This window comes from Tetrahymena thermophila (assembly GCF_000189635.1).
Source record: "Tetrahymena thermophila SB210 genomic scaffold scf_8253900, whole genome shotgun sequence".
NCBI lineage: Eukaryota > Ciliophora > Oligohymenophorea > Hymenostomatida > Tetrahymenidae > Tetrahymena > Tetrahymena thermophila.
In genome coordinates this window covers 76,786-91,618 of record NW_002475968.1, presented here as the reverse complement: position 1 = coordinate 91,618, position 14,833 = coordinate 76,786, and the positions used below count along the sequence as shown (strand labels likewise).

General features: G+C 23.7%; 1 protein-coding gene across 1 annotated transcript; it reads left to right on the top strand. All coding sequences in view use genetic code 6, as the record gives it.

The window, feature by feature from the left end:
• Positions 1–790: 790 nt before the first annotated feature.
• TTHERM_00977610 (adenylate and guanylate cyclase domain protein) lies at positions 791–13,720 on the top strand (the record flags this gene model as incomplete). Its single annotated transcript, XM_001027200.2, has 24 exons — positions 791–940; positions 1,114–1,194; positions 1,255–1,488; positions 1,542–1,601; positions 1,671–1,821; positions 1,881–2,079; positions 2,508–4,624; positions 4,788–6,308; positions 6,366–6,538; positions 6,593–7,232; positions 7,390–7,922; positions 7,979–8,876; positions 9,242–9,588; positions 9,640–9,803; positions 9,857–10,124; positions 10,454–10,643; positions 10,704–10,996; positions 11,059–11,186; positions 11,236–11,411; positions 11,463–11,843; positions 11,948–12,924; positions 12,980–13,178; positions 13,237–13,412; positions 13,469–13,720. The coding sequence occupies 24 exons, from the start codon at positions 791–793 to the stop codon at positions 13,718–13,720; spliced, it is 10,308 nt and encodes a 3,435-aa protein (XP_001027200.2).
• Positions 13,721–14,833: the final 1,113 nt, after the last annotated feature.

The window sequence follows — 14,833 nt, the reverse complement described above, 5'->3', positions numbered from 1 at the left end:
ATTAATATAATGTATAATTAAATAAAGTTAAAGTACCTTAGAGAGCAAATCCTAAATTTAAAATTATTTTATATTTATTTTTATTTGATAATTCTGGATACAAAATTTTAGTCAAACTCTTTTAAAAAGTAGAAAAAGTATTGGATTGAAGAAGATATAGAAGCTCTTAAAATACAACAAAATGTCTTTTTACTTTTACAAATAAGAATAAATGTATTTTTTCTATTCTAGAAATAGATGCGAAGTTATTCAGTTTTTATTTATTAGTTAGTTTTTTAAAAGGAAAATTTATTACGTTTTAAGCTAAAAATGAAATTAATAATTTAATTAGAAACTTTAATCTGTAATTGAAGGATGCTTCTATACTTAAAAAAGTAGTGAGTTTAGGTATAAGAATAATATTAGAATAAGAGAAATGTGAAGATATTATTTTTGAAAAAATGCTAACAAAGATAAGTTAACACTTCTATGGTTGGATGGATATTTTTTTGTATTAATTAAATATTTATTGATAGACAGGCTATTTGAAAAAGCAAATAATAAATTTACTTGCTAGTTGAATTAACTGTTTTAAATTGATGTTATGTCTTTAATTGTGATAAACAAGCAAACAAACAATCAAACACAAATAATGATATTATCATAATATTAGGAAATTTAGTAATTCTTGTTTTTTTTTTGCTTTTAGTTTAATTTTTTACAACAAAATAAAAGATAATATATATAAATATTAGTATAGCATTAACAAAATATATATTTCAAATTTATATTATTTTTCAATCAAGCTACAATGAAAGGAGGAAGCTTCTATAATTAATAAGAGGGAACATAAACCCTTTATGAGTAAATGATTTAGAAGCACAAAATAGATCAGGAATAGAATGATTGTAGTTGCAACTGCCATTCGAAAGCTCGTTAAGCAAAAATCTAAGAGCGTATTGTAATAAATAAATTCACTCATCAATATATATGATTAATTAAGTTCTAAAATGTAGCAAAAAGCATTTTAATTAATGAATGCTTTAAATTAAATAGCTAGATATTATGCAATATAATGCTTTTCAAATAGTTTTTGCCCTGACTTTAAATAAAATATAATTTATTAATAAAAAGATACATTTTAAGAAGGGGATCATTTAATCTGTTCTAAGTTAAAACAATTACAAAAATGTCATAGTTTCGTGGGATCTTGCAGTAAAAATTGCATATTTTAAAATGAAATTGAGAACTTAAATATTAATAATCTATAAATAGGTTTAAATTTTATAAATGCTTAAGTAGGTTACTTACAGAAAATGGATTTATTTAATGTATTTAATCGTTATGCTATTTCTGTTATATAGGCCTTAATGCAGTTCTTACACTTTCTTTTCGATTTTTGTACCTTATATTATATCAGTATTCATTCATGTATGGAAGGTCATCTATACTGCCAGACAATACTCGCAGCACGATGATCTCTATAATAATTAAAAGATAGATAAACTAGTATGCTTTTTTAATTATTAATATTCAAATACTAATTAATTTTAAATTGTTAGAATAATAAAGATCATAATAAAACGATACAGCCTAAAAGTATTCAGTGGAAAAATATTGAAGTAATAATAATAAATAAGCATATAATTGTTTTTATGTAATATTTAAACAATTTTATAATCTAATCAAAGCTTGGTGATATTATTAAAGTAGAAGCAGGACAAAGAGCTCCAGCTGATTTGATAATTTTAGATTCATATGAGAAAAGTTTCTTTATAGATTCAGACTTCCTTGATGGAAAATCAATCCCCTAAATGAAGCTTTCTCTAAAATTAACTCAAGGTACATTAAAGAATTTCTTATTTTTAAATAAATAAATTTTAATTTAAATAAACATAAAGTTAGCAAATAAATTTAGGAGTAAAAGGAAAAATTTTAGAACTTTAGAAGAAATTTAGTAGGAAAAATTTAATATAAAGTAAATCAAGGAGAATAGGGTTATTATTCAGGTAGTTTGAAATTAAAAAGTGATCCTACAAGTGAAAATATAACTTCTGAAAATATTCTTTATAAAAACACAGTTCTTCATAACACAAAATGGTAATTATTTTAATAATAAAATTAATGCTTTTTATAATTAATAAAATGAGTAACTTTAATCCTAAATAATAAATAAACAAGATTTAAATAAAAAATAGCTTAAAAATTTTATAAATATGAAAAAATACACAAATTTATTAAAGTTGTTGCTTTTATTATTAAGTTTTTTTAAAAAATTATTTATTTAAAAAGAATAAAACAATTATTTTATTTATCAAACTATTTTTAATGAAATGAATTTATTTAAATTTATCTATTTAATAATTTAAATAATTGATTTATCATAAATTTCCTTTAAATATTTAAAAAGAATAATTATTATATACAAAATACTATTTTTTTGAATATAATTTATTTTTAATAGGATTGTTTTTAAATTTATTTTATTTATTTATATTTTATTGTAAAAATGTATTTTTCATTTATAGGATTTATGGAATGGTTATTGGAACAGGGTGTGATTGTTAAATGGATAAATGGAAAAAGAAAATTATTTATAAAATTAGTGCTATGGATGAGATGATAGAAAAATTTTCAGGAATACTAATTGTGCTATTTACTTTACTTTCAATTCTATTTAGAATTTTAATATAAGGAAGCAATTATCATAGCTTTTCTTATCTTAATGATCCCACAAGTCCTTAAGTCAGAACTGATATCCGTAGCTTTTGGATTATGTTTATTGTAGAATCTCTACCTATCTATATTTTTTCTGTTTCTGATATAGTTTAAATTATAGAAGCCATTAAATTATAAAAAAAATATTAAAATAAAATTTAAATAAAAAATGTTGATGCTTTAGAAAACATTTCTTTTGTCGATTGGTGCTTTTTCGATAAAACTCAGACTCTCACATAAAATAACTTTGAAATTGAAGGTTTTATCATTGATCAGCAATACTTTACAGCATAAAATATCAAAGCTAAAAGAATGAAATCTATTTAAAAAGAGCAAAGCGAAGGGGACAATGCTTAAAGTAAGAAATTAAGAACTGATAGTTAAAATTTAAATTAAATAAAAACAAACTATAAATAAAACAATAATAACTACTCTCCTTAATATGAGCAACAAAATTAAGGGTAATTAAATCTGAATTTTAAAAATAAAGTAAATTAAGTTTAAGTCAACATTACAGATATAACATCCGATTAGGAAGAAGAAAGCAAAAATGATAAAAAAGAAGAAGAAAATTAAGAAAATAATATAGACTAATAATAACAATAATATAATTTAAATGATTATTAAATTCCTGAAGAAAAACTTAAATAGTATAGGATGTAAATAGAAAAAATAGATGAGGCTGGAGAAAGTATTTTGGCTAACTCTTCACAAGTAGATTCACAAGATAGAAATTAGGCAAAATTCAGACGTTAAAATTCTTTATAATTAAAACAATCTTAATACAATAATAGCTAAATTATAAAACCTCATAAATTAAGAATTTTTAATGAAAATGGTTTCAATTTGGGTTCTGATGTTAGTATACCTTAATCAGAAGTGAAAAATGATACTGAACAATTTAAATCTTAAAGCGAGCAGCAATCTAAAGATCCCTCTCCTCCACTAAAATAAAAGAATAATCAAAAATATAATAACAGTTTTAACAATTCTTTATAAAGCCAGCAAGATTCAAATACTAAAGCTGACAAAGATTAAACAGATCAAATCGGTTATGAACATTAAGAAACAAATAGAGAGTTAGTATTGCACCATGATTTTATCTCTCCTCAAATTACTTCAAGAGAAAACTAGATTCTTTAGAAATCTAGTAAAGAAGGAGGAAGCTTAGGTACAGAAGGAAATTCTGATACTGAGTCACAGAGTCCTTTAGATAGTCCTTAAAAGAGGAGATAACGTTAAAATATGCAGAGCCATTAGGATGAATATGATGATATTCCATAAGAAGGTTTAAGAAGTATTAGTATTAAATCTTTTCAGCTCCATTATGAAGGAGGAGTTAGTATCCCAAATATAGAATCGGAGAGAACAAATACCAATCTTATAACAAATTCTAAATTATATCTAAATCCATCACTTATCTAAAAAACAGAAGAAGATTAGCTCAATACACCCAGTAACTTTGATATCAGAATGGGTTCACCCAGTTTTTAAGCTCTCACTTCAGCCAAGGCATTTTCTAAGCACTAAAGAAAATTCGAATTCTTCGATCAAAACAATTCACACTAAATTTCAACTGATCATGATTAAATTCTGATAAGCAATTTGAACAAATAATATAGTAAAGTAAGCGAAGAAGAGGAAGTCAAAGAAGAAACACCATAAAATAAAATTAGCATGGATTAATGGGGCATGCAAATTAACAACATGTAAATAAATAATAAAAGCTAAGATGATATATCACAAGAATTTCCAACATCAGAAATCGAATAAAATTAAAATTAGATCTCAAATGCAAATTAATTAAATGAGGATATTATCTATGAAAAGAAAGACTTGTAATTAAATTAATTAGACAAAGGGTTAAATTAAAATTAAAATGGGAACTAAAACTCAAAAAACGAATAGCTATAATAAATTGAAGAAGGTAAATTAATTAATTAAATTCTAAAATAAAATAAAACATGCTTAAGTATGATAAAAACATTATTTTATTGATAAAATGAAAGAAAGTATCATTTAAAAAATATAAAATTAATTTAATCTTTGAAATTTTTCATTAAATTTATAAAAAATATTTATTTAAAAAGTTGAACCAAAAATTGGATTAACCTGTGTAAGATTGGATTAATTAAAATAAGGTTAAGGAGATATAAATGCATTAGAAAGTTCAGAATTTTAATCTGATCAAATAAAAGAAGACTATAATGAAAATGAAGAAGCTGCTGAAAATTCTCCAATAAAATTTTCTAATTCTAAATCTTCCTCTTCTAATCAAAAAAGTGGTCATCAATCTCCCCACAGACTTAGTAAATTTGCTTAATCTTCTTTTGATGAAGAGAGTATAAAAAAAAATGAAAAAGATATACCATAACTTGATACACCTCCTAAATTATTTTAAGGCAATTCAATTTAATACAACGAATAAAAAACAATGCAATTTGGATAAGATTCTAACTTTTTTGAAGCAGCACAAACTGATGGTTAAAAATAAGATTCTAGTTAACCATCTGAAAAGAAAAAAGAATTATCAAATACTGAAATAGATTAGTTTTTTATATAAAATTTTGATGCTATTAAAGCAAAAGCAGATCAGCTTCAAAAAAAGCATCCTTTTTAATCTTTTGGTACCTACAGTTTTTAAAAATTAGGATCTGGTATACAAAGCTAGAATGGTACTGGTACTTTAGACAATATTTCACAGCCTAACTCTCCATCTCCTATTAATCACAACATTTTAAAATAAAATTTGACCCCTGAAGAGGTGCTAATTTAGCAAGAAAGAAAATTAAAAGAAAAGCTTTTTGCAATTCAAATAGCAAATTCTTATAATTAGTTTGAGTAAAACTCTTTAGGAAATATTCAAACTCCTCAGCTGCCTTAGCATAATGATGGTTAGAATTTATTCAGATTTAACAGTAGAGAAAAAGACTCTCCTATTCCTTAATAGCTTATGAAAATAAATTAATTTTAATCTTAAAACTCACTAAACAACAACAATAACACTCTTAATTTAGAACATACTTCTAGCAAATATATAACATTAAAGAGCAATGAGATTCCAAATCCTTCAAATAAAGATATTAAAGGGAGTACTGCAAATGTTATCAATTATTAAAAAGAAGACATCAATTAATTAATTAATCATCAAGTCAAATTTAGCTCTTAACTTTTGATGAATCTTTTAGATTCTGACTTTGAATCTCAAGATGTGTTGGTAGAAGATTTCTAGATAGTCGAGAAAGAAACATTAGAGCAAAAATAAATGAAAAAATATGATAGCTTTATCAAAGCTGTTATGCTTTGTCGTCAATGGAAGCTAAAAATGTTACCGAATTCAGAGTTTTACACTATTGAATTTCTTAAACCTGAAGATGAGAGCATATCTAGATTTTTCAGAAATCTTAAGGTTACCCTATAAGTTGGAACTAAGAGAGAGTTAGAAGGTAAATGCTATTTTCATTTACCAAATTTAAACAACAGCAACAAACTTCAAATCATTGTATAAAATTACCCATCACCTAAAAAACCAAATACTGTTTTCGCAATCGTCCAAGATCATTTTATGGGCACCTATCACCTATATGTTAGGAGTGATGCTTCTTTGCTAGGTATTTTATTTTTTAATAATAATAAAGAAATAATTTTTTGAAATTAAAAATTTATAGATAAAATGAAGCTTAACACCCAACAGAAGCAAATCTTAAGGCAGTACTTTGAAACAAAAATGGATCATGGGCAAAGAGTCCAATTGTATGCTTAGAGAGCACTTTTAGGCAAAGATGTGTAAAGTTTCTTAGTGAAATACCATCAAATAAAATCTGCTCACTTTGAAGACTAAGTAAATAATTGATAATTTTTCAAATTAAACTTTATTTAAAATATAAAACAATAGACACGATAATATGATGATCTTTTTGGAGAGATTGAATATGATCTAGAATATTTAGGAGTTCTTTTTATCTCAAATGATTTAAATAAAGGTGTAGTAAATTATGTTAATTAACTTGATAACTTACTTGTTAAAATGGCAATTTTAAGTGGAGACTCTCATGAATATGTCATGCAGACTGCTAAGTCATCCACAATTTTGGAAGATGATATGGAAAATATTAAAATTGAGGGAGAAAATCATAATGACATCGAATCAAGTATAAAGTAGCATATTTCGTAAATTAAAAAGTAAATGTTTTCATCTGGTAAAATTAATGAGCAAGAATTTGAATTACCTGAAAATTACATGACAAAGTCAGAATTTAATCCTAATAAATCTGATAATGAGAATTAGCTTGGATAAACCAACAAAAATAAATTAAATTAAAAACCATCAAGAAGATATTCTAAGAAAGTGACTAAAGCTCAGTATTACAACTAACTTTAAAACGCTTTAGATTAATTGTAAAAAAGAGTTGTTATAATTAAAGGTAGTTAGCTAAAAATAATTTCATCAAATCCTACTTTGGAGGCTCATTTTTTTTTCCTGATTGCTAACTCAGACAGGATAATAGGTACTGAGCTAACTTCTATTTAAAAAGGTAATTAAACAAATAAAAAATATCAGTGTTTATTTCACCAAAAATATCAACCAAATTTTTTTGATTCATAATAATAGTTTTGTTAATGAAGTACTTTTTTCAAATTTATTTTAAAATATTTTTAATTTAATTATTAAATAATTTTTTGTATGAAAAGGATATTTTGTTGAGATCATAAAATATATTGACTCCAATTCTAAAATCATGTCAATAGGAGATGGCTACAATGATTGTTTAATGATGTAAATTAGCGATGTTTCTATTGAGGTTTCTAATACGAATTCTTTTTTGCTTCAACAGAAGTAAAACCAATAACAAGCATTTGAGTAAAAGAATTAATAATAATAAATGAAAAAAACTTAAGATAAAATGTAAGTTAGTGCAAAAAAAAATATACAAAGTAGCAAAAGCATTAAGAAAAGTGATACTCTAGAAAAAAAATACAAATTAATTGCAGAAAATAATGATGTTAAAGCAAGAATTAGCAATAACACAGGAGATATTTTCTTTATATTACCAGACTTTAGCCTGATTCAGCAATTCCTTTTTAGAGAAAATCACAATTTGGCAAGAAAGAAATTTTTTATAATTTTTGAAGCTTTTTATCTGTCATTGATGTACACAATACTAAACTTTTGCTTGAATGTAGATAGCCTCTCTTCATCTACTCTTTTTAATTCTGTTGATTATGTAAAAAAAATCTATTTTTATTTATTTATAATCTTAGTCTTTTTTATTTAAACAAGGTTGTATTTTATCTCTTCTTTTTTGGTTTCAAGCTGGCTTTTTTTAGTAGTCAATACAATAATACTTTAATATCATTGCTTAATGAAAGATATGCACCATTTATATTCAATTTTAATATAAGTTTTTTTGAGAGAGTATAATCATTTATCACTTTCTTCTTGGTTAGTATTTTTCCTGCAATGATTGATTCGATATTAATTCTTCTTGTTTCAACATTATTAAAAAATATAAACCAGTCTATGGATTTGCTTAGGGCTTATATTATACTTAATTTAATTATAGTCAATACAGTTCGTCTACATAATAATTATGAATGCGAAAACTATTAAGAAAACCAATAAATATATGTTAAATAAAATAGTAAAGTAAGCTCAAAAAGTGCTCCAACAATGGGTTAAATGAAAAATCAGAAAGAAAAAACTACATCCTTAGAAGAAATTATTTAGGGTAAGAAAGATAATACAAACTAATAAGCAATAATAAGAAGAGTAAAAGAAATTCTTCTTTCTAAATTTCTCTGGATCTTAGTATTTGATCTAGTGATTTACTTTGCATATTTTGGAATTAATTATCAATATGCAAAGTAGCAGTCTAGTTCAAGCTAATAAGCCTTTGATATTAAAGAATTGTTACAATATAGTGATTGCTATATGGGGATATTTGTAGTAACCTGCTTTTCAAAGATTTTTAATTACTTTTATATTAACTTCATCAAGAAAAAATATATTGACAAAGAAATTGCAGAGCTGAAAGAGTTTATAACAGAAAGCTAATAAATTAATTGGAGAGACGTCTATCATCGTGCTCAGAGCTTGATTACTTTCTATAAAAAACCTATTGAAAGTATTATCAAAAAGATTTTTGCTAAGGTTAAAATGGACATAAATGTTGAATAAAGTAATAAAACATATTTTTTTATTTTATTAAAACCAATAATATTTATTAACAATAACAATCTTGATTAAAAAAAGAAAAACTTAATTAAATTAAGATTAAAAAATTTAATATAAAATTTATTTAAATTAAACCAAAAAATTAAATTAAAAAAATACAAACTTTTGAATAAGTTAAAATATGATAAAATAATCATAAAAATCTCTTATTTATAATTAATTTATTCATTTAGAAATGAAATTTCCTATTTAAGTAAAATATGGTGAAAATTAAGCAGATAAAAGCGCCAATTACCTTTAAGATATGCCATATATAATAAATAATTCCAAGCAACTATTTAACAAAATATTAATTAAATATTAAAAAAGTTTTGAGTCCAGACGATTATCATCAGCAACTTGAACAAGAAGAATATAATAAATATACTCTATAGTTCATATCTAAAAAGCTAATGGCTTAATTTAATAATTTGATGAAGCCAAATAAGATAAATTAAGCAAGGACAATTTTGATAGCTCTTATAATTTTAAACATCATTTTAATTATTTTCACAAGCATATTTAATGAGTAACTTGATTAAGTAGTAGTACATTCCAAATTTACTAATCTCTAATCATTGTTGATGCTTATAGCTTTCACTGGATTATTACTAATTTTCGCAATATGTTTCTACACAAATTTTGGGAAAGAGAAGTTTGAATATTTAGTCATTTCAGTAAATTTTCATTAATTTATTCATAATAAAACTAATATATACTATTAAAAGGTGCTTATCTATTTTAGCTTGTATCAAGTAATTTATCCGTGGGCTCTAGAATAAATATTATCATTAAAACAGTTAATTATCTTCTTGGTAATATCTTATCTACCTATTCCAATCCACTTTATAATTATACATCATTTTCTTCTTATGATAAATTAAGTTGCATGGTATTATATTTTTTTCAATATTTATACATTTATTAAAAATATTTCTTAAAAAGGTTTATATACTATTAATAATGTGAAGGTGAAAACTGTCTTCTAAAACCTGTAGATGATTTTAATGAATAATTTTCTAATTATAGCGCATATTTGTTCATCAACTTAATTTCATTTTATATCCATGTTGCTTTGAATGGCTCTTTAGGATAATATTTCTTTATATAAAATCAAAATATCCACTACTTACAAATCAGAAGGCTTAAAGAAGAAAAGAGTCAATCTTCAGATGTCTTAGGTCTTTTGCTTCCTGAATTTGTAAAAGATGAAGTAAATGATTTTATTTCATTATAATTTTACTAATTTTCTTTCATTTTTTGAGTTAGTTAATTATAATTTTATTATGTTATTTTTATATTATCTTAATTAAATCATAAGGATTATTTATTAATTTTATTAACATCACAAACAATTTAACCTAGTATTTTTAATTCAAATTAATCTTTTTGGTATTTTAATTTTAATCTATTTATAAGAGTTATAAAATAATAAATTTTACAAAAATTTATTTATTTGTTTTTTCTAACTTTTCTTTTTTAAATTATGGAATATTTTTTTTGTGTTCAACAATTATAACTTTTTTAATAAAAATTAATTAGGTAAATTAGTGTTAAGGAGAATATCTTATTGAAAAGTCTTCTGATAATGTATTGATTCTTTTCTGTGATATTTACCAATTTGATAAAGTGCTTTCAGAAGAAGGAGAAAGAATCACTGAATTACTTGATAGTCTTTTTAGATAATTTGATAATTTATGTAAGTAAGAAGGAATTCAAAAAATAGAAACAGGTATGATTTTAATTCATTAATTAATTAACTAAATAATTTAAATTAAAATTTATTTTCTAGTCGGAAAAACTTATATGGCTTGTGGAGGTTTGAAAGATATAGAAAAGAGACTTCCAAAGGAAATCCTGAAATATGATGTAGGTGAAAGAATTATAAACCTTGCTATTCAAATGATTATTAGAGCTAGTTAAGTAACTTGGGGAGAAAATGATTAGCACTAAGGAATTGCATTGAAAATCGGTATTAATAGCGGGCCTGTGATAGCTGGCGTCATTGGTCTCCATAAACCTTAATTTTCTCTCATAGGTGATACAGTAAATACTACATCTAGAATATGTGCAAATTGTAAAGAAGTAATTAATCTAGCAAATTTTAATTGAAATAAATTTACTAACAATATTTTTAAAATTTAAAGGGATAAATAAGCATTTCATAAAAAGTTTATGAAAGAGTTAAAGGAATCAAGCCAGAATGGTCATTCAAATAACACTAATTTGATGCTAAAGGGAAAGGAATTTTAATTTGCTACTACATAAATATAAGGTAAAATTTACTTTTATTTTTCTGTTGTTTAATCATTAAATTTAAAAAGGGATGAGAGTGCTCTTATTTAGCCTATGAGTGCTGCAAATAGATTAAGTACTATGTAAGTAAGTAGAACTCCTCTTATAATGCTAAAAAGCATTAATAACTAAGAGAAGTTTATTTAAGGCTTGTAAGGTGGAAAAATAAATTCAATAAATAATTACTCTATCTAATAAAACATGGGTAAAAATCATATTCTCTTCTTGATTATTTAAAAATATTTATATTTATTAGGCTACTCCTCAAATAGTTTGCAGAACTCTCAAAATACAGCAAAGCAAGTCAAGCTCAAAGACGTTTACTAAAACGATAAAATGATGAATAGGAAAAACTAAAATAAAAAGAAGACAGTGTATTACAACGATTTAATGGATTAAGAATTGAGTCCTAGCAACAAATCAAATATGCAGCAAAGTGAATTTAATGGAAATATTCAATCACCTTCATTAGTAAGCCCTATTCAAAAGCAGGAGAACACTTCTATGGATGATAGTATCAAAAAGTACCACCGTAATGATTTTATTAAAGAAATATAAGAAAGTAAGCCTCCAGTTGGTAACTCAATTCAGCCTAAAACTGTCATCTTTACTTCAGTAGACACTCCAATAAAACCATGTAAATTTATCTTAAAAATTAATTAATTTTACTATTTTTATAAGCTTGATTTATATTTAAATTACTTTTTTGAATATTTAATAAATCCTTCTTTTTTTAAATAGTCTAAAGGAAAATAGTTTCTGAATTAACTACAAAGCATCCTTAAAATTAAAATGAAGAAAAATCTTCAAATGGAATTTAGGAAACACCTTCAAAGCTAAACTCTCATAAACCAATTGTTTTAGCCTCCAATAACTAACTTGGCCAATCATAGAATATACAGTAGTAGCAATAAATAACTTCGAAATTAGTATAAACTAATCCTGATCAAGAAGATTCAGATGATGATGATTGTGACGATGATAGATTTCATGACATTAACACTAGCAGATCTTATATATTCAATTAAAAATCACAAGGTTCTTTTGGAAACAGCATTGTTGTAAATAGATTCTTGCAATATGACTACTAAGGAGATCGCTAGGTTTATTAAGATTATGAAGATTAAACACTTTTTTCTTATTGGACTCCTTTTAAAACTTTAATTATTTCAACAATATTTGTTAATTTTCTCCATACAATTTTGAAATTATCTAGTGGAAATAATTCATCCACGAATGCTGTTTGGTTCGCTTTTGACTTTTCTTGCTAGGCAGGGTTTTTACTTTTCTTATTTATGCGTGATTATTTAGTGGCTAAAAAGAAAATGAGACATGTATTTTTAGTGTTTATAAACTTAAGCTTTTTGGCTATAGTAGGTGATTCCTCTCTTCAAAATTAAGAATCCATGCTTATCCATTTCAGCATAATGCGTTTAACATGCAATTTTTATTTGATGAATCATTCTTATTGTTTATTCTTTATCGAGTAATTTTTGTTATCCCTTCTTTGGATGGCTATTTACATTTTCTGGGTTTTAGTTCCTTATTAATGTTTCTCTATTTAATACCTCTACCTCTTAGTATGTCCCATATTCTTTTTACTCTATCAAAGATACCACTTTGTGAAAACTTAAATAGCATACTATAACAAAATATCTATTGCAATTGAATAAAATACTAAGTAGCTTAAATTACTAGTTTACTTGCTTCCTCCTCATGTAAAATAATTTATTTTTTAAGGAATGGTTTGTAATTTAAACAATTTATGAATAGATTCTAGATAAATTCTTCAAAGATACTACAAAAAGAAGTGAATTAACTCACAGATTGAAAAACATACCAATATTAGTGGCTGATATAGCTGGATTTACTGCCTATTCAAACTCAGTTTCACCATCTTAAGTTGTTAAAATGTTGTATAATCTGTTTATCAAATTTGATCTTTCGTGCACAAAGCACAATGTGTTTAAGCGTAAATTTATTTCTATTAAAAAAATAAAAAATTTATTTATAATAAATCTTTTTACTAGTGTACACTATAGGTGACTGTTATATGGTATTAGGTTTTAAGGACACCCAATGTAGGAATGTAATAAATGAGGCTTATAACACTTTAGAAATGGCTTTTAGCATGGTAAAAATCATCCAAAAGGTGAAGAAAGAGATTAATTTTGATGGACTCAATATGAGAATAGGTCTTCACATCGTAAAAATCTTTTATTTTAATCAAATAATATATCTAAATCATAATTTTATTAATAGGGAGACATTATTGGAGGAGTAATTGGAACAGATATTGTTAGATATGATGTTTATGGTAAATCTGTAGTTATAGCCAATAAAATGGAAAGCAACAGTACAACTGGTAGAATAAGAATCAGTGAAGACTACAAAAAGATCCTTGAAGAAAATTTTTCTAGTCTATACGAATTTGAAGATGAGTTAACTGTTGATTGTCCATCAATATCAGAAATAGTTCAAAGTTGGTTGGTTTACAAAAAGGATGAAGCTTGAAATTAAAATATTTATTAATTGAATAAACAGCAAATGGAAAATTATAAATTTCTTCTATTTTAAAAAATAATTTATATTAATCTATGTATATTGCACTTAATTAATTATCTCATTATATTAACCTAATTTTTTGGATTTTTATATTTTAATTCTATTTCCAAGTAAACTAATAAATAAAAAAAATTTAAAACACATTAGGATTTGTAATAAATCAATATTAAATAATTATTAATTTAATTTATTTTTTTTTTATAATATATTTCTATCACATAATCTTATTTTCAAAAATTTCATTTTTTGTTTAAACAAAAATTCAAAAAATTTATTTTTTATTATATTTAGATAAAATTACTAAAAAATAAAAATGATAATTGCTAACATATCATATGAATTTTATAAATAATCGATTTATCTTGTGCTAAAAATTAGGTTTAAATATTGATGTAGGCACAATTATAAATTTTGTAGATTTAATTGCTTCTAAATAAAGTAAGTAAATAAAAAACTATTATTATTATTTTTTTAATTTAGATTCTTTTGTTATAATATAGTTTTTTTATTATTTTGTGAAAGCTAGATTTAGGAATTTGTTTTCATAAAAATTTGTATTTGATTGTACTAAAAATAATTTTTTAATAGGATTAATTTAAATAAAATAGGTTAGAAAATAAATATATAATAACTTATTTAATTGCGAGATTAATTTGTTTGTCTTTATTTGTTTTTATAAAGTTTTTGATCATTTATTGATTAAAAATATCCACTGCAACATCAAAAATACTACTAAGAAATAAAAAATATTTATTTGATTAAATTATATTTTTATCAAAAGAAATATCAATTAGTAATTCAAGAATATGTATCAATATAAGCTATGGTTATATATTGCATGAAATATTTAATTTAATTAAAAATATAATTTGATCAATTTTTTTGAATAATATTGATTTAATTGATATATAGCCAGCTTATCTGAAATATAGTATGTATGTTTTAGTAAGTAAAAAGAAAGAAATAAGGATAAAAATTAAATTAAAAATCTTTTAGCGCTAGCCTAAACAGATAAATAATTAATTTTAAATAACAATTAGTAACTAATAAGTAGTTTTCAAT